Here is a 20,255-nt window from a genome sequence, read left to right on the forward strand (position 1 = left end):
GCATAGGAGAATCCTAAGGTTATTACAGTTAGGTGTGTAAGGTTAGGTAGGATGAATCTGGTTCTAAATCCTAGGCTTTGATGGTTGCCAATAGCATGAAAGGCTAAACTACATCTTCTCAGTAGATTTTGTGTAATGTTTTGTGGCCAAAGAGCTATACAGGTGGCCTTACGGCTCATTCATTAAGCCCTATCCATGGTTTTCGTCTCACACATTATAATTAGATAATTGAAAAATAGTAGCGTGTGCATCAGTTTGTACATTTTCCAAGCAGTTTTGCCATCGCTGTCATCTGTAGTTGACGTAGACTTTGGAAAATCTGTTCTGCTGTCATTGTCTTGGTAGATTCCAAATTCCCATTACGCAGAGTGTATTCCATATGAAATGAAACGAACATATTTTAATAGTCGAGGCAGGAATAAACCAAAACATAAATACAGATACATAGTGTAATGATCCTTCAGGAAGTGTTACACATACCTGTTCCATGGCCCATCCTCGTCCTTTTTTGCCTCAGGATCTGGAAAGCTAAGGTAGACACTGCAGATACTTCATTCTAATGACGTGTTTTACATGCACACAATGTACCACCTTGAGGAGTAGGTGACATGACCATTCTAATTTGCTCAAAGGTAATTTGTTAATGTACTCATCTTCCCCTAAGTGGGGCATTAAGTTTTATGATCTTCATTAGAGCCAAGATAACATACAACATGTGCACCACACAGTTCCTAACAGAATTTTTTGAATACACTGCCTCAAGTGAAATATATCCATGTACAACACATCACAAAAGAGTAAGTGTTATAAATACCATTATGGGGCTCTGTTTTGCAGAACGTATTTGAGTGTATCTGTAAAACTGTGCATATGTATGCAAGGATGTGTTTCAGTAATGAGATCGGTAAGATTTCTGAGCTTCTTTAAAGGTCTTGTGAGTCTATTTGGGTAAGTTGTATAGTTATATGTAGAAATAATGTGGAAATATTTTGGTAGTAATGATCACATAGGATTTACAACCAGAAAAATACAGAAGAGTAGAAGAGTTTTTTCAAGATGACTAATATTTGATAACTAGAATGATAATGAAAGCATAGTCCCTGACGGTTCGCTTTTATGCTGTAGTTACATTTAATGGTGCAACATTCCTCAACAAGCAGTTTTCCATAGTCTGAAGTTACTTAGCTAAATAAACTATTTTAGTAGACAAACAGTCTCCCAAGAGTACATTAAGAAAGGTTTGTACTCATCTTGCTAGAACCAGTAAACTGTAATTGAGACCGTTAGGTTTGATTATGATCCAGATGTGAAATTTGTGGATGGGTTTTGCCATCATAAATCCCCTAAAAGATCACCATGGATTAAAACGTGAAACCTGGAAGAGTTCCAGTAAAATAATCCTTGAAACAGAAAGGAATATATGAAATTGTGTCTTGCTAATGCACATACTTTATACAATTTTTTTTCTCCACAAACTATATTTTATATGATGGCTATGCAGAGTATAACACTTTGGACTGTTGTTTGCTTCAGGTGTCTTGCTGGATTTTCTGGACTGTTTTGTGAAGTAGAAGTTAATGAGTGTAATTCATCACCTTGTCTACATGGCTCAACCTGCAAAGATCATATCAATGGATACACATGTAAATGTCAACAAGGTAACTGACATCTGACAAAACGATCTTAAACAATGATAGTTTTGAATTACCAGAGTCACTACTGAGAAAATTGATAAATTATATCAAGCTCTTTTTTTGTATATAACCTATAAGGTACAAAAAGATTAACTCTCTCTTTGACAAGCTTTTTGAATGAAATCTAAAGAGAATTAAGTAGTCTAACAAGCGTGTTAGAAAGACTTAAAACTAAAATCAGCTCATTAAGTGAGTCTGAAGAATTATTAGAGCTAGGTTTAGTAATGCAATTTATTGACCAAGCAGTCAAGTAGGCACTGTATAGTGACTAGATAAATTAACTAGCTACAGAATAAGATTGACTGAAAAGAAATTCTGAATCTTTTAACTAACATTTACTATTGTTGTTGTTGTCACACATACCCATGCTTAGGGCTGCTGGCTGGGATGAAAAGAGTTTTTCTGAACAACTATAAATAGAATGAAAACAAGCACTTTCTAAAAAAAATGGGAGCTGGTTTCTTATGGGAACATAGATCAACTTAAACAGGTCTTGTGACTTAGGAAAATTTAAGGAGTTTTGTATTTATACAAAAGCATACTGCTCCATAATTCAGTTATTCTTAATTTAAGAATTATACTAGTACCTACCTCCTGAAACTTGAATTTTTCAGTTTAAGTCGATTGTTTTCTGTTGTACTGACCTGCACTGCTGAATACTTTCTTTGATGGTACTGATCCAAGGTTTCTTAGTGATTATTTTAGAGGTTATTTAGATATATTCTGGAAGATAAATATTCTAATCACCCATGATACCTTCGTACATCTGATCTGCTTATTTTCTTTGTAATGAGGTACATTTGCCTTGTTGGTTTCCACTTACAAGCAATAAGATCTTGCTAAAGTCTCCTGAAGTCAAGTGACCATATATGTATTACACAAAACTTTCCTGCAGTCTTTCTAGCAACCTGTTAATGTAATTTTTACATAGATTTATATCCATGCCTGTCCTTCATTAAAAAGAAAATGCGTATTGAATTGAACATTAATAAAATAAACTAAAGTTGCTGGGGGAGGGGAACCTCAATCCATCCCACTCCTACCAGTTTGATGCCAGTGCCAGCAGTAGAAGCCCAGAGCCTGGAGAAGGACCACAGGTCAGCTTCGCTGGGGGCCCAACTTAAATGCCTCTATGCAAACACGCATAGCATGGGGAATAAACAAGAAGAGTTAGAGATGTGCACACACCTGCAGGACTGTGATCTTGTTGGCCTCATGGAGATGTGGTGGGATGCCTCCTGTGACTGGAGTGTTGGAATGGAAGGATACAGGCTCTTTAAGAAGGAGAGGCAGGGGAGATGGGGGGGGCGGGTTGTCACCCTCTATGCCAATGACCAGCCAGAGTGCTGGAGCTCTGCCTGGGGATGGATGGGGGCTGACCAGGAGCATATGGGTCAGGATTAAAAAGGGCAGGGACAGGTGAAATTACAGTGGAGGTCTGCTACAGGCCACCCCACCAGGAAGACTGAGTGGATGAGGCCCTCTATAGACAGATAGGAGCAGCCTCATATTCACAATTCTGGTCCTCATGGGGGACTTCAACCACCCCGGTATCTGTTGGAGGGACAACACAACAGGGCATAAGCAGTCTGGGAGGTTCCTGGAATGTGTTGATGATAACTTCCTTCTCCAAGTGATAGAGGAGCCAATGAGGAGATGTGCTATGCTGGACCTTGTTCTCACCAACAAGGAAGGGCTGGTGCGAATGTGAAGCTCAAGGGTAACCTTGGCTGCAGTGACCATGAAATGGTGGAGTTCAAGATCCTTAGGGCATCGAGGAGGGCGCACAGCAAGCTTACTGCCCTGGAATTCAGGAGAGCAGACTTTGGCCTCTTCAGGGATCTGCTTGGTAGAGTACCATGGGATAAATCCCTGGAGGGAAGAGGGACCCAAGAAAGCGTGTTAATATTCAAGGATCACCTCCTCCAAACTCAGGAGTGATGCATCCCAACGAAGAGGAAGCCAGGCAAAAACACCAGGAGGCCTGCATGGATGAACAAGGAGCTCCTGGATAAACTCAAACACAAAAAGGAAGCCTACAGAGGGTGGAAGCAAGGACAAGTAGCCTGGGAAGAATAAAGAGAAATTGTCTGAGCAGCTAGGGATCAGATTAGGAAAGCTAAAGCCCTGATAGAACTAAATCTGGCCATGGACATCAAGAGCAAGAAAAGCTTCTGTAGATAGGTTGGTGATAAAAGCAAGACTACGGAAAATGTGGGCCCTTTCTGAAAGGAAATGGGAGACCTGGTTACTTGAAGTTCCCCCTGACTGGAAAAGGGGAAATGTAACACCCATTTTTAAAAGAGGAAAAAGGAAGACGTGGGGAACTACAGGCCAGTCAATCACTTCTGTGCCCAACAAGATCGTGGAGCTGATTGTCCTGGAAACTATACTAAGGCACATGGAAAGTAAGGAGGTGATTGCTGACAGCCAACATGGCTCCACTTAGGGGAAATAGTGCGTGACAAATTTGGTGGCCTTCTACGATGGGGTTACAGCACTGGTGGATAAGGGAAGAACAACTGACATCATCTGCCTGGACTGGAGTGCGCCATTGGCAAGTTTGCAGATAACACCAAGCTGAGTGCTGTGGTTGACACACCTGAGGGATGGGATGCCAACCAGAGAGACCTTGACAGGCTTGATAGGTGGGCCTGTGTGAATCTCCTTAAGTTCAACAAGGTCAAGTGTGAGGTCCTGCACCTGGGTCAGGGCAATCCCAAGCACAAATACAGGCTGGGCAGAGAATGGATTGAGAGCAAGGATTTGGGGGTGTTGGTTGATGAGAAGCTCAGTGTGACCTGGCAATGTGCCCTTAGAGCCTAGAAAGCCAACCGTTTCCTGGGCTGCATCAAAAGAAGCATGACCAGCAGGGTGAGGGAGGTGATTCTGCCCCTCTGCTCCACTCTCATGAGACCCCACCTGGAGTCCTGCATCCAGCTCTGGCACCCCCTGTATAAGATGGACATGAACCTGTTGGAGCGAGTCAAGGGAATGGTCATGAAGATGATCAAAGGGCTGGAGCACCTCTCCCATGAAGACAGGCTGAGAGAACTGGGGCTGTTCAGCCTGGAGAAGAGAAGGCTGCGGGGACACCTTGTAGCAGCCTTCCAGTACCTGAAAGGGGCCTGTAAGAAAGCTGGAGAGGGACTTTTTGCAAGGGGATGTTGTGGTAGGACAAGGGATAATGGCTGTAAACTGAAAGAGGGTGGATTAGATTAGATATAAGGAAGAAATTATTCACTCTGAGAGTGGTGAGGCACTGGAACAGGTTGCCTGCAGAAGTTGTGGATGTGCCATGCTGGAAGTGTTTTGGACCTAGTTGGATGGGGCTTTGATCAACGTGACCTAGTGGAAGGTGTGCCTGCCCATGCCAGGGGCTTTGGAACTAGGTGATCTTTAAGGTCCCTCACAACCCAAACTATCCTATGATTCTATGAAAATCAGATTTTATTTTACATATTTTTTCATTCTGAAATGTCCCTAGTGGAGGTTACAAAACTATAAGTAACAGATTTAAAAAAAAAAACACAGTATGGAAGATGCTGAAGGAAGAGTGTGCGTGTGTGTAATGAGAGTCAATATGGACAGTTTATTCATTTGTTTGATTTGTACTGAGGAATGATTTTCTAATACTTAAGACTTAAATGGAAGTATCTTTGGCTTACTAGAGCCTAATTAGTTTTAGGCCTAAGTTGTTGACAGATTAATATTTTTATAGCAACTTTTTAATGTCTAAAAGATATATTCAGTAATCGAGAAAGACACTATACTCCTGATGTATGAACGACTGAGTGAAAAATTTCTGGACTTTGCCATATAGAGGGTCAGAATTCAGACCATAACAGTCCCTTCTGATGTTAAAAGCCTCAGTCATGACCTGTCTACTATATATTTTTTTCCCTTTCAGCACATTTACACAGTGGACATTCCACATGGATAAAACTGTATCTCCCCTCACTCTGCCCAGTACTGCATAAGGCCATATACCACTTCACAAATATAGATGACTTAAGAATTGAGAAGATACTTTTTTTTATCATTACAGCACCTCACACAGAATACATTGTTGAGTTCAAAATTTTTCTCATTTTTAAAGCTAGTAATACCTTAAATATACTTGATTGTAGACGTTTAAAAATCTCTTGCCAGCCAAGGACTGTAACAGCTGTCTCTATGCAACTGTGCGTGGGAATGCTTGATGTAAGTAGAATAAGCTTCTCTGGGCTCTTGGAACTCTCTCCTGTGTTTTAAACACCTTCCAACCATAGCGTAAACTGTCCTTCTTTTACATTTCTTTTAAAAACAGCATTTATTAGTAGGGGTGAAAGATGTCTATGTTATTTCTCCACCAGGAAAAGACACAGTGAAAGAACCACATGCATTAGGTATATGTGTCACGGTTACGTATTTTTTTTTAAATGAATATGGTATTTTCAAATGTTATTTGAGTTTATGAAACAGCTGAAGAGAAGGTTACAACTCAGAAAAGGAGTGAATTTGGAGATGCAGGGGAACCTTTGGGAGTAATAGCTTTTTGGAAAGTTGTACAGCTGAAGAAAGGGATTAGAAGATAAAGAAAAATATCTTCCAGACACAGAAAATAGAAATTCTCAAAATAAATCTGCTTTTGTTGCAGGCTGCTACTATTCATATATGTCTTGGATTTCTCTGGTAACTTTCACCTATAGAAATATGGAGACAGGATTGAGTAATTTTGCGTCTGTAAAGGCAACTATGGGAAAGAACTTTCCACAAGGCAGAAAGTCTGAGATATCCAGCAACAGATCCACAGTTGTAATTTAATGAAATGGAAAAGGGATAGTGGCAAGACAGAAGTAGGAACAAGGCAGATTATTGCAGCTTTCCAAAAACCTCCAGAGAACAAAATGAAGCATGTGGTGACAGCATGTGATACCAGAAAGGGGAGATTATTTAGCTCTGACAAATCTATTCTGTAATGAATCATGAATTTTGTCGGCTATTGTCCCAGTAGCAGGACCCGTACTCTTAGAATAATAGATGCATGCTTAGGATCTGTGACTGCAGCTGCAGGCTGTTCAGGTGCAGAAGCAGCACAGAGAGATGTAAACTGTATTCTAACAGTGTCTCAGACAGCTCAGCTGTTGGAACTAATAGCAGCCTCACAGCTGAAGTCTTTAGCTGGGGCAGGCTGCGCTTTTACCAGGGCAGCTAAAGCAGGATTGGAATGTAACTGCTGGATCCCTTTGACACATGCTCTGAGGCAAATGCAGGACAGGGGCAACTAGATTTGTATCAGCTGAAGACTGCAGGGGTTTTTTGGGCTGTGGGAGTTCATTTGTTTATAAATGGGAAAATTTAATTGGACAAATAACATATCTGTAACGGGAGGTGGGAGTTTGTGGCAGAAGGTCTGGTGTTCTTCAGTAGCTAGCTGTATTTTACAAAATTCTGGGTTTGTATTTACCAAGCGAATGGGTTGCTTCCAGTTCAGCTTAGCCTCCAAGGAACTGAAAATAGGCCCAAATTACATCATCTGAAAAGCAGCTTTCAGATCAGGTTTTGGCTCTAGTTTATGGGTCTACTTATATGTAAAGGAGATTTTTATAAGAAATGCATATGAACAAAAATGCTAGTAATCTGAGTATTGAAGTATAAGAAGATGGTATTCTGCTGGTATTAGAAATCAAACCTGGTTTTGCTCAGAAATTGTCCTCCATGTTTATCGGGTACAGTAATCTGTCTCAGAGTTTCTCTTTTAAACTTTTTTCCCTTTATTTTATTTTATGTAACTATGACTATTTTGATCTATCTAAACCTCCAGTTTCCTACCCCAGTGTGGCAATAATGCACAAATCTAATGAACAGGATAAAAAGGTCAAAAATTAAGCTAGGAAAATCCATACTCTTTCAGTTTAAATGGTGGGGAAAAAAATGCTTTTGGTTGCATCATGCAGATCTGGAATGAGATAAGAGGTTTTCAGGGAGCGTTTAACCCTTGCCAGTTCTTAGCCACAAGAGAGGTAACAATACAGATAATTCTGTAGGTGAAGGGCAACCTTTCAAGTCAGTTAACTCAGTAATAAAAGGATATATTTAGGTTTTACTCTTATTTTCTTACTTATATCTGTACAGAAATAGAATTCAGCAAATACTAACTTCTCTAATAGATGTTCAGTAGAGTATAACTGTAAAGTCCATATAATTTGGGTTGTGTTTGTTTATTGTTAATCTATTTCTTTTCTTTTTTCTACTTTGAGAAACCACAGCCCCAAACAGTTCATGCCCATCCTATATCATGTATTTATATATGTGAGAGGATTGATTATAGTTACCTATAGCTTTTTTTGACTGACATTTTATAAATGGATTTAGATTTTAATGGGTCTTGGTTTTGTTTTGGTTTTGTTTTTTCTTTTTTCTCCTGACAGGATGGGAAGGCCTCCATTGTGAGTTAGATGTTGATGAGTGCGTATCAAACCCCTGCATACATGGCATCTGTGTTCAGAAGGAGCCCAGCTTTGGTTACTCCTGTTTTTGCAAACCTGGATTTGTGGTGAGATGCTGACATTCTTTCCTCTCCTTCCCTTAACCTGACTATTCACTGTTGCACAGAAAATATTTTATGTAATTCCTTTCCTTTTTAACCTCACCCATATAAAACCCAGCCTTGCTGAAAAATACAATATTTAGTAACTGTTCTTTACTTTGTTTGTTTGTTTTACTAACAGGAGCTCTACTATTCCAGAGAAATAGTTTACCTAATATCCACAACAAGTGGAAAAGTGTGAGTGTACATAATGACTTTGTCAGTCATCAGAGTACATTTGTATTTTTAAACACTAATTAATATTTTTACATACTAATTAATATTTTTATTTCACATACCAATTAATATTTTTACATACTTGAAACTATTGCATACAGACAGATATTTTGAGAACAAGTTCTCTGAAACTAAATCAAACAATTCCTTTGAATGCTCGACCCTGTGGGCTTTGGTCCTATGTTTTATTCTCCCTGTTTAACATACGAAAAGATTCCTTTGAGAGTGGCTAAGTGCCAGTGCTGTATTCATCTAAGGTTCAAATTTCCATGCTGCCACCACCTTTTAATGCCAGTTCTCTTGTCAGTCTTATGTCAGTTTTCTGTTCAGAGAAAGGAGTATGTGGGTTTGGGGTTTTTTTTCTTACTTTAGTAATTCTTATGTCTACAACTCCAAGCTTGAAATTATTATCTAAATGCCTTTTCTTTATAAACTATGACAATGATGCTTATTTTAGTATCTATGCACCATTTATTTGGTGTATTTATGTCTGTAAAATAGAAGGAACAGATTATTGCAAGATTCAGATTTACCTTCATAGATTCTGTGCAACCAAGTCAAGTAAGAAATTAGTAACTTTTCAGACATTAGCCAGTTTCAGGATTTCATTCTACAGCAGGAGATACTCATTTACAGTCAACAAGGGAAAAACTAACAAAGCAATAAAGTGGGGGGAAAAAAGTTTCTCTAACAAGTGAAAAGAACTTCTGTCTTTGGTTCTTGTCAGGCACCATAATAATCTCTGTCCCATGCCCATTCTCTCAAGGGGATCCCCTTAAAGCTGGGATTGCCAGCACATGTCAAGGAGTACAAGTGTCAAGTGGGCTGCTCCACAAGGGAAGGCAGGCTGGGAGCCAAGTATAGCAGCAAGGTGAGCAGGGGCAATGACCTTACAGGCAACGGGTAGAGTCGCATAGCACCTGAACAAGGATAGCAAAGCAAAACTGGTGATAAACATCCAAAAACTTCTTCCAGAAGTCCAGATACTGCCAGGCAAGTCCATGATCACAAGGCAGATCTAAGGTTAAGCCATAGGAAGTCAAAGCAGCAAGGCAAGGTCAGGATCAACAAAGTACTGGGCCTACTATGGCAGGCTTTATCTTCATTGTAAGCTTAGTCAAAGATCAAGGGCAAGAGCCCAAGCTTAAATGAAGTTTCTCAGCTCAGGTATGAATGCCCTAGATGAGACGTCTCACACATTATCTTCACAGCTTAGCTCTTTTCACCACAGGCTGATCTGAAGTTCCATAGCTGCACCGTATCAGAGCTGGCCTTAAGCAGAGGGAGCTAAACCTGTGAGAGTGAAGGAAGAGGTTGCAGAGATGGATTGCAGAGAATTAGGATCAAGGCCTTGACAATAATATCTTCAAATCTAAAATACCAGAAGACTATTTTGTTAAAGTCCTTATCACAGGACATTTCTAAGTCCTTCACACACCTCCCTAAATATTCAGAGTGGAACTTGCAATTCTAATCAAACTTCATGCCAAGAGCTCCCTTCATTAGTAGTAAATGAGGAAAGGGCTGTTGTTTTGTGTGGTATAAAATGGCACCAGAAAATGGAAGCCTTTCTAGGTTTTCTTTATAAACTGCCATATTTACAGGAAGTTTACATCTACTTCCAGAATAAGAGGTTATGAGTTACCTGAGTCTGCATCCATATAGGCCACAGTCCAAAATGTGGAGAAAGGATTCAGTGCAACCTCATTAACCTCAATATAACTGTAAGTCTTTCCTAGACTCAGAAGACTTACTATACCTGAAACCAGCAGTGGAAGGGCATCCCTGGGTTTGGTTTGCTTTTGGGTTATTTCTTTTTTTTTTTTTTTTCTGGCTAGGCCTCACTCCTGGTGTTAATTTAAATGAGAAAAAGTAGAATACCCCTGCATTCTAGATTTAGAGGCTACCAGTTCCACCAACTTCTCCATTGTACTCCCCTATTTGCTTACAGTGCAGAATCATCATTCTGACACCAGCAGGTTCTTTATTTATGTAAGATATCCCTATAGAAATCCACACAGAAAGGATTGTGTCGAGGCAGAGATTTTCTCTAAATAAAGTAATAGGAGGAGTATAAAGGTCAGTTTGAATGTGGCACTGGATTCATATTTCACCACAGGTCAGTTCTCTAGTGTACAAATACTAACGTGGCTGACTTCCACAAGTATTGTGTCTTCTGTGAAGAAAACATAGGGGAAATGCGGAAAATTGTAAAGCACTTATTGAAGTGGGTGATTTGATTCTGTAAGATGCCCCAAGTTCTCTCGTTCACACAGCAGCAAGTGCTGGAGTTAACATTTGTCTTCTTGAGAACATAACACAACGGCATTTTATTTTTACAGATGGTTTAAGGCATTGAGTGTTTCAAATTGATGATGGAATGGTTTAGATACACCCATGTTCATTTCAGTCAAGATCTTAACTTGTTTCAGCAAGTAAAGTACTGGATAGATGCTGGATAGCCCAATAGTTGAGGTTGGAAGTGACCTCAGGAGACCATGTAGTCCAACTTCTTGCTCAAAGCAGGCTTAGCTACAGCAGATTGCCCACAACTACACCCATTTGGGTTTTAAATGTCTCCAAGGATAGACTCCATGACCTCTCTGGGCAACCTGTTCCAGTGCTCAGTCATCTTCACAATGAAAAAGTGTTTGCTTATATTCAGAAAGACTTCTTTGCCTTTCAACTTTCGCCCATTGCCCCTTCTCCTGTCAGTGGGCACCACTGAGAATAGTCTAGCTCTATCTTCCTTAGAGCCTCCCATCAGGTATTAATAAACACTGATGAGAACCTGAACCCTGAGCATACTGTTTTCCAGGTTAAACAAGTTCCAGCTCTCTCAGCCTCTCCCATATGAGAGTTGCCCCATCTTTAATCTTCTCTTTTGGCCCTTTGTGTGTCTCTCTCCAGTAGGTCCTTCCCTCTCCTGTACTGGGAAGCCCAGAACTGGATGCAGTATTCCAGCTGTGGCCTCATTATTGCTGAGTAGATGTGAGGGGTCACCTCCCTCAACCTGTTGACAATAGTGTTCCTAATGCATCCCAGCATTTTACTGGTCTTCTTTGCGACAAGTGCATGTTGCTGGCTTGTGCAGTTTGTCATCCACCAAGACCCCTAGGTCCTTCTCCGCAAAGCTGCTATCCAGTGTGTTAGCACTGAGCGTGTACTGGTACATGGGATTATTCCACCCCAGGTACAGGACTCTCTATTTCCCTTTACTGAGTTCCCTGAGGTTCCTGTGGGCACACTTCTCTATGCCTCTCCAGGTCAGTATAAATGGCAGCAAACTCATCTGGCATGTCAGCCACTCTTCCCAGTTTTGTATCTAGTGAAAACTTGCTGAGGGTGTACCCTGTCCCATCATCCATTACTGCAGAGCTTAAGCAGCCTTGGATGTAGTATGAATTCTTAGGGTACATCATTAATGACCAGCCTCTAGCAGGACTTCATGCTGCTGATCACTGAACACAGCCCTTTGAGCCTGGCAGTTCAGCCAGCTTTCAGTCCCTCTCACTGTCCATTCATCTAGCCCATACATCGCCAGCTTGCCTGTGAGGACGTTATGGCAGAAAGTATGGAAAGCCTCACTCAAGTTGAGATAAGACAACATCTACTGCTCTCCCCTCATCCACCAAGCCAGTTATCTCATCATAGAGGGCTATCAGGTTGGTAAAGCGCAGTTTCCCCTTCCTAGCTCCATGCCAACTATTCCTAGTCACCCTCTTGTTCCTCCTTCCTGTATCAGCTTCCCAGGAATTGAAGTGAGGCTGACTGGCCTGTAATTCCCTGGATCTTCCTTCTTGCCCTGCCTGAAGACTGGAGTGGCTTATGCTTTCTCCCAGTTACCAGGAATTTGTCTCAGATGCAGTGACTATTTGTCCACAATTTTGTAAAATCTATTTTACCATAAGGGCTTGGTAGGTTGAAAATGAATTTTAATAATGCATGTAATCTGACTAAATTTACTGACTGTCCTAAGAATAGGAGTAGCCCATAAAAATTAATACATTTTTTTTTTTGTAGGGTGCTCTTTACAGACTAGAATGGGTACAGTTGATACTTCCCTACGGTCCATAGAAACTGCTTTCTTTTTGACATCAAAAAGGGTCAGGTGATGATGAAGGATTTATCAGCTGAGGGATATAGTCTTTTTATATGGAAAACAGTCAGACCCACAAGTTAAAATAATCTTATTTTGTTCATTAAGTATTTATACTTATCCTACAGGAACAACTCTAATGGAGAAGATCGATTACAGTATTTTTTTAGTATTTATTTGTCACAAAAGCATCTTCTGAATGCCAAATAAAATCATCAGAGAGGAAGCTTAAAATCTGTATAAAGAAATTATTTTTTCACTCAGTGCAAAATTCATTGGTACAAGTCAGTGTTGCATGATACTGTAGAGACCAAAAGTCCAAAAATGGGTTAAAAGGAGGGATAGCTTCATCGTTTTTTAAATTACTCTTCTGAATATTACCCTGGCATAGGGAGTCTTTGAATTACTTATTGCCAGAAGTTGGAATGGTGTATTTGGTGAATTATCAGATGCAAACGGTGCTTGTTTTCATTCTGTATTCTTCCCCAAGTATTCATTAATAGCTCACTGATGATGGAGCTAGATAGATATTTGACTCACAGGAGCAGCTTTTCTATGAGCACACAGCTTGGGTATTAACTGTACAGTATGTTGTAGAACAAGCCCTTACAGAAGAAAACAAACCTCTGAAGTAGCTAGAATTTAAGGTCTTTGCTTTTATTCCATTATTCACTGTTCCATTTTCAGTCCCTCAGATTCCGCTATGCTTTGGGAAGTCCACAGTAGAGAAAGAAAATGTGAAAAAAGCCCAAAACCCAGAAAAATGTTTAACGTACCTATCTTCAGTACAAAAGATAAGGGCTTAGGGTCTGAACATCCTAAGACATGTGTTTGGTAGGCCCCTGATGGATTCTGGTTCCTAACTGTAAGCGTGGGGTAGAAACAGTGGAACTCCTAGAGAAATAAGCACTCAAGGAACTCCAGCTACAGCTACAGTATGTGTTACATAAATCTTCTGTAGTCTTTGTATGTAATGCCATCTGAAGTATGCATCATAAAGTATGGATCATGAAGTTTCTTATAAATTTTGAGAAGTAAAGCAGAGCCAGTAGTATATGGAATAAATGTTTACTTTTTAAAGTGAAACATCTATAGACATATACCTACGTTTAAATAGAAATCTGCGGTGTCTGCCTGCATGGAAACTGTTAAAGCATTTAAAGACACTTTCAGGGCTATCAAATTTATCTATGACTATTTAATGTACCCTTCATGCACAGTGGAGGTTATCCACATCTGCTTTGTTTCTATGAGTCATAAAACCATAATCAAATGCTCTTCACCATTACTTGTAGTAGTAATAAAAATATACTAATTTGTCACAGTGAAACTCAGAACGAAGTGTAAGATTTACAGGACTAAGAAATATTATTAGACAGAAATCTTACTCAAATGGATCATTTGTGCCATGTATGGAATTAAAGAAAAGCAACGAGGAGATGTTTTTTTTATCATTGTATGGAAATCCTACATATAAATTGGCCTGCTGTTCCTTCATGCTTTGGAATACTGATACAGTGAGTGATTTTATAAGATGCCATGAATTTACGAGATAGCTCATCTGCTTGCCAAAACAAATTAAGAACTTGATTGAAACAAACATGGATGTATCTAAATCATTCCGAAAAACCTCTTCTGTTTTAAATACTGAATGATTTAGACTACTTGTAAGAAAAGTAATTTCAGTTTCTATGTCTGCATTTCTGCCTCTTTCCCTCTTGCACCTTCTATAGTTTCCTAATATCATAAATGAATTTAATAGAGTTGATAAAGATCTCAGAAAATGTAAGTTGCTTCAAGTTCTGTGTAAATAGCTAGCCAGGCAGAGACCAGCTAACCAGATGAGAGAGACTGCTTAAGCGTCTTGCCTGAGGGAAAGTGTGCAATGAACACTTGCTTATTGAGCACTAGAGAATTTACTTGAATTTTCTTACATGTGCCCAAGTTGCAGAAGAAGAGTCAGTCAGAAATTATCTCTCTTCAATGTTAAACATAAGACACATGTTACAGGATAACAGGCTTCAGTAGTTTATAGTATTCAAAGAACATATTTCTTCAATGCATCAATATTATTTGCATGGAGAATTTAATTTGTGAGGCTAACATCATAATGCTTCAATATTATTAAAACATTTATGATACCAGCTAACTGTTTTCACAATATTTTCCTTTGGGATACAAGTATTATATTAATTTTTCACCACTTCCCCCAGTATTCTAAGTGCAAACAAAACCACAGAAATATAAAATAATGACACAATGCATGTGTTGAAAGATTACAAGGTCTTTGTGTATTGTTTGCAGTCTAAATGCTGCTTCAGACAATAGCAAGGCTTTTCTGGATTTAGCAGGTGATTTGGGATACAATTTGAGACGCAGATACCTAAATTCATGTAGGTGCCTATCTGTGCCCTGAGTACCTACATTCACATTATTCTAAATGGAGACCTAGCTGATATGGTCAGTGAGGCCAAAAGGGTTGTTTGACTGCTCAGACACCTAAAGCCCAAATCTAGGTGTCCAATGCCATTTTGAGCTTTGCCCAGCTTCCCGCTACCATGCAGAAGGCTGTGAGTTTTCTACAGATTTTGTGTTACATCTGCCAACACCACCTAGCTGCCTTAGAGGTACAAGAGCATCCCAAAATAATTTGGTTTCCAAATCCAGTCCTGGGTCTATATTAGGGCGATTGAGCTACTGGAGCTTTTTTGACTTTTTTGACGAAAAGTGTGATTTGTTTGCCTAACCATAAGCACCTAATGCTGTTTGAAGTAGCCTATAGAGTATCCGCTATACCTTCATATGGCAGTTAGAATGACATAGGACCTGTGTGGTTTTGACATGAGCCAATGAACACTTCCCTAAACAATTCTAACTCATCCCTGAGATATTTACCTTCTCCTTAAAACAAATGACATAGAAGACAGGTGTTTCAAAGACTTAGTCAGATTCAGATATTGACCTCACTGCTAGTTTTTAATTTTCAGACTCTTTATGGGCTGGCTTTCTGGAATTTTCAGCTGACAGAATAAATAGTTCACTAATACATAAGCAGTAAAATTTTGATTTATCTACTATTTATGAGCCTTCTCTCTTATTGTAAAAAAAAAAAAAAAGCAGAACAATTTTACAGTAGTTAGAGGTAAGATTGAAAATTGAGTTTTGTACACTGCACCAGCCAGCTTCTAGATCTCTTTACAGTTTTGCCTTACTTTCCAGGCTTCTTATGACTTCTATTAAGAGAAGGCAGGAAACTGAGCCCACAAATTAGAAGCCTCAGGAGGAGATCAGGCTTACTTCTTTCCTTCAAAGACAGGGATACATCTCCCTCTAGCTAGCATTCTTTATTTTGAAAGTAGGGCTTGGATGCTTAAGACATTCTGGTCACCAAAAGGTGATTGCAGGATATTCTTTACACCTAACCACCAACAGTTTGGGATTTCCAAGGCCTGACAATATGGTTGGCCTCAAGGCAATCTCTGTCAGAGTTGTCTAAAGCAGCAGATGGTAAGAGGCAGCAAGAGCTAAAACTGTGGTTATATTACATAGCCTGGAAATGGTGATGAAAAAATCACGAACAAGCCTGTTCAAAAATCCAATAGTTTATTACCAAAGCTAATGTGTGGTTATGTGCGATTATGTGCCAGATGGTATGTTGGCAGAGATGCATGTCTTTCAGGGATGACAATGTGCATATTTTAAATGGCTATCCAGATATGTAGGATAGGTTAGTGAAGTTAGCTGTGTCTCTTCACATAGCCCATTAGTTCATAACAACAGAAGTGAAAATAAAATGAACCCAGGCCTGGCTTCAGCATATATTTATTTCACACTTCAAGAATGCATTTAATTCACATAATTATTGCTGTAAAAAATGCATTATTTCTTGCCTTTTTTACAGACCACTGGATATGAACATTTTTAATTTATTACTAGGAAGGATATTTCAGGCTTCCCATGAATTGTTAGTCTTCATAAAAAATAAAAAGTGAGTGTCAGGTCCAACGTGAGATTGCCACTACATTTTTTTCTTTTCTAAGAGCTATCTGTGAACTTAATGTATTAACAAGGTACTGTGTGAAGATTTGGTAACAACAGGCAACTAATATGGAGCTACAGTGTACAAAAAGAAAGAACATTAACTTGACAGTCAGAACAAACGGTAGGGTTTTAGACAGCTAAGACCTCTGTTTTCTGTATAACTAAATGCTAACTAAAGGTCATTATTTTAACCACATTTTATTACTGGAGACAATACTATATTCGATACTTTGCAGTTACAAATCTGTGGGGAAGTTATTTTTATTGATAAATTGTAATACTAAGTCAGAGTCAAAACATCATTTAGTTAAAATTTAAAATATACAACTATACTATTAAATTAGTTAAGCAGTATTTTCCACGTGATTAGATTTGCTTTTAAAATTGTGGACAGTTTAATATAAGTAAACAACATCTTAGAATCAAATGAAAGCAATAATTTGAACTAACGTGACTATGAAATGCAAATTGCCTTCAAAAATGGCTTTTTAAAAATTCTCTTTCAGGGACGAAGCTGTGAGCTTAATTACAATGATTGCCTTATACAGTCCTGCTCCACTGGGTTCCTTTGTGTAGATGGAATAAACAATATCACCTGTTTACCTGCTATCCCCCATAGCAAGAAAACTGTTACTGAAGTGGCTGAAGAGTTTCCTGCTGAGATTTTAGACAATGACCTTCCATCAGCCCTGTCTGTGTCTATGGAACTTTGGTCTAAACATACTTCTGATAATCATACAGGAGAGGTGTCCCAAGGTAAGTAGAAAAAGCTTCTGAGTGTTGCATATATCAAACTTCTTTCCTTGTTAGTGCTTTTTAAATAGTAAGAATATTCAAAATGTATTCATTTTCTTCTTCAGAATGTTGTTTTCTGCTTCCTGTCCTACCTTCTATTCTTTTTATTTAACCTTTCTTAATTGTGCTTAAATGTAACTGAAAAATAACTCTTTTCTATCAAAACAATTTTTCCCAGCACCTTACACATCCAGTGAGGAAAATTGCACTTTCTCTCAGCTTCATTTTCAGTTTGCTTTGCTAGAGTGTACAATTTCATATGCCTTATATTGTGTTCAGCTCCCTCTGACCCTGATGCCGCTCTTCCGTTCTTCCTTGGCTAGTCAGTAGCAGAAAGATAATTTGCCTTACTCTATGGGGACTTTGGCTTTCCTTTCCTAGTTCACAACTTTTCCAAGTGCTTCCTTTTCTGTGCATCTAGATATTTTTTTCACTAAAAATAGCTGGGACACGCCTCTCAACATGTCTGCCATTTTAACAGTTTATAGTGATTTTTTGGGAAGCTAAAAAATTACCTATGCTGTTATTTTTAAAATATTTAAAGAAAAGTCAACACTAACAGAAGTGCAGTGTTTTATTTTGAAGACTGTAGCTTCATTGTGGCCTGTTCATTTTATTAAGCTAAGTATTATACAAATAGTGTGAGTATAAGACATCCTCTTTAAAGTTAGCTTCAGATTTTTTTGCTTATATACTCTTTCAAAGTAATTCCTTGTAGAAGAAATAAGCCAGGAGTCCTGTTCTCTAATTTGGATAAATGAGTTTTCTGAACGTTTGATTCCTGTACACTAGTCTTTTGGGGATATACCTAAGCTTTGGTTGCATTCTTAATAGGTAATATTCTTTCTTGGTGTAGGTGAAGACACTGAGTGAAAGGCAGTTAGTAAATGCAGTTACATCTTCCAAAATATCATGTCAGCTAGTCTGCTGATGTTCTCAATGGATAAGATTTGTAATTCATTCATTTTATATTGATTCACAGAGGCAGGTTCATTTAGAAAATTTAATACTTCTGTTCTGAGCAGTGAAACTTGTTCTGATGCTGGTCCTCATAGACAGTATGAATAATGGGAAGGATTGTATTTACTCAGCTCTTGAGGTCACTAAAACTGCTTCTACACTTCTGTTAAGAATACGATTTACAGAGTTGTGTTACTCTGATAAGACTGAATGAAGTTTTGATGGCCATGTACTTTGCTGCAGACTCAGTTCAGCGCCAAAGTTGTTAATTTTTTCTTTTCTCTTACGTGTTTTTTTTGGTAGTTTTTTTCATTCCCCCCTCCCCCTACATTTTTATCCTTAAAGGTCTGAAAGAGGCTGATATTTTCAGCTGTAGGATACATCTGACAACTAATTTGGCTAAACTGAGCTGTGGACTAGGAGAACTAATTGCCACTGAAGTCTTTAGCAGTATTCAGGATAGAAACCTCAACAGATGTTCTCTCTTCACACTTTCTGGGGTCTGGTGTTTAGGTCTTAGTACAAATAAAGTCCAATATCACACCTGTACCATACGCGGCTACTGATATTTCCACAGATTTAAGGTCAGTACTTCCTCCCCAGCATAATTATGATACAATCTTGTTAATCACTAGTTCCTTAATGACACTTTCTGTTTTCCCTACACAAATTGTATGATTAGAGCAGCACCAGACTGTTGCTTTATCTGCCACAGGCATGAGTTCAGTAATTAGTAATATACCAGGGGCTGAAATACAAGTAAATCGTGAGTCATTACTCTCCCGTGGATTAAAGTTTACACTGACTCTACAAGTGCAGCTTCAGTTCTCTCTAGGTTGCCTCAAAAGAGTCCTGAAGAATTGTCGGGTGTCTTTTCAGCATCAGAAGAGCAGTGGAGATTTTGAAGTCCTTCAGTAATTTCTCATTCCCCTAATAAGATACGTATTTAAAAACAGGTATCTTTTCTTAGTGTGTTAGTTTGTCGTGACACTCAAATGCAGACATCTCTTCCTAGTGAATATCTGGCTTCATCCATTATCCAGAGACTCACAAACTTCAAATCACAGTTTGCTGATTCTTGAAATGAGCTAAGCCAGATATGTGCAACATGTTCATTGACTGGAATAAAATTCATAAATTCTCAGACCAAGTTCTGCACAGCAGGTGAGATGTTTTGGATGAACACAGTGATATTAACCAGCTAGTTCACACTAATGGGAGCTACTGCTATTACTTCTGGGTATTTATTTTCTTCATCTAGCAAAATAACATCATCAGTGGAGTTCACAGAACTGTCATCACAGAATCACAGAATCACAGGTTGGAAGGGACCTCAGGGATCATCTAGTCCAACCTTTCCAACCTTTCTAGGAAGAGCACAGTCTAAACAAGGTGGCCCAGCACCCTGTCTAGATGATTCTTGAAGGTGTCCAACATGGCCGAGTCAACCACTTCCCTGGGGAGATTATTCCAATGGGTGACTGTCCTCACTGTGAAAAATTTTCCTCTTGTGTCCAATCGGAATGTCCCCAGGAGCAACTTGTGTCCATTCCCCCTCGTCCTCTCCATGTGACTCCTTGTGAAAAGGGAGTCTCCATCTTCTTTGTAGCTACCCCTTAAATACTGGGACATGGTGATGAGATCCCCTCTGAGCCTCCTTTTCTCAAGGCTGAACAAACCCATCTCTCCCAGCCTATCTTCGTATGGCAGGCTTCCCAGTCCTGTGACCATCTTGGTGGCCCTTCTCTGGACCCCTTCCAGCCTGTCCACATCCTTTTTGTATAGCGGGGACCAGAACTGTACACAGTACTCCAGGTGTGGCCTGACAAGCGCTGAGCAGAGCGGGATGATGACTTCT

General features: G+C 39.2%; 1 protein-coding gene across 1 annotated transcript in view; it reads left to right on the plus strand.

The window, feature by feature from the left end:
• Positions 1-20,255, plus strand: part of EYS (eyes shut homolog) — an 888,772-nt gene that overhangs the window by 470,124 nt on the left and 398,393 nt on the right. The window contains exons 24-26 of the mRNA XM_064448569.1: positions 1,534-1,658; positions 8,108-8,232; positions 17,149-17,398. Of these exons, the coding sequence (XP_064304639.1) occupies positions 1,534-1,658; positions 8,108-8,232; positions 17,149-17,398 (500 nt within the window). The remainder of the gene's footprint in view (positions 1-1,533; positions 1,659-8,107; positions 8,233-17,148; positions 17,399-20,255) is intronic.

This window comes from Phalacrocorax carbo, chromosome 3 (assembly GCF_963921805.1).
Source record: "Phalacrocorax carbo chromosome 3, bPhaCar2.1, whole genome shotgun sequence".
Classification (NCBI taxonomy): Eukaryota; Metazoa; Chordata; class Aves; order Suliformes; family Phalacrocoracidae; genus Phalacrocorax; species Phalacrocorax carbo.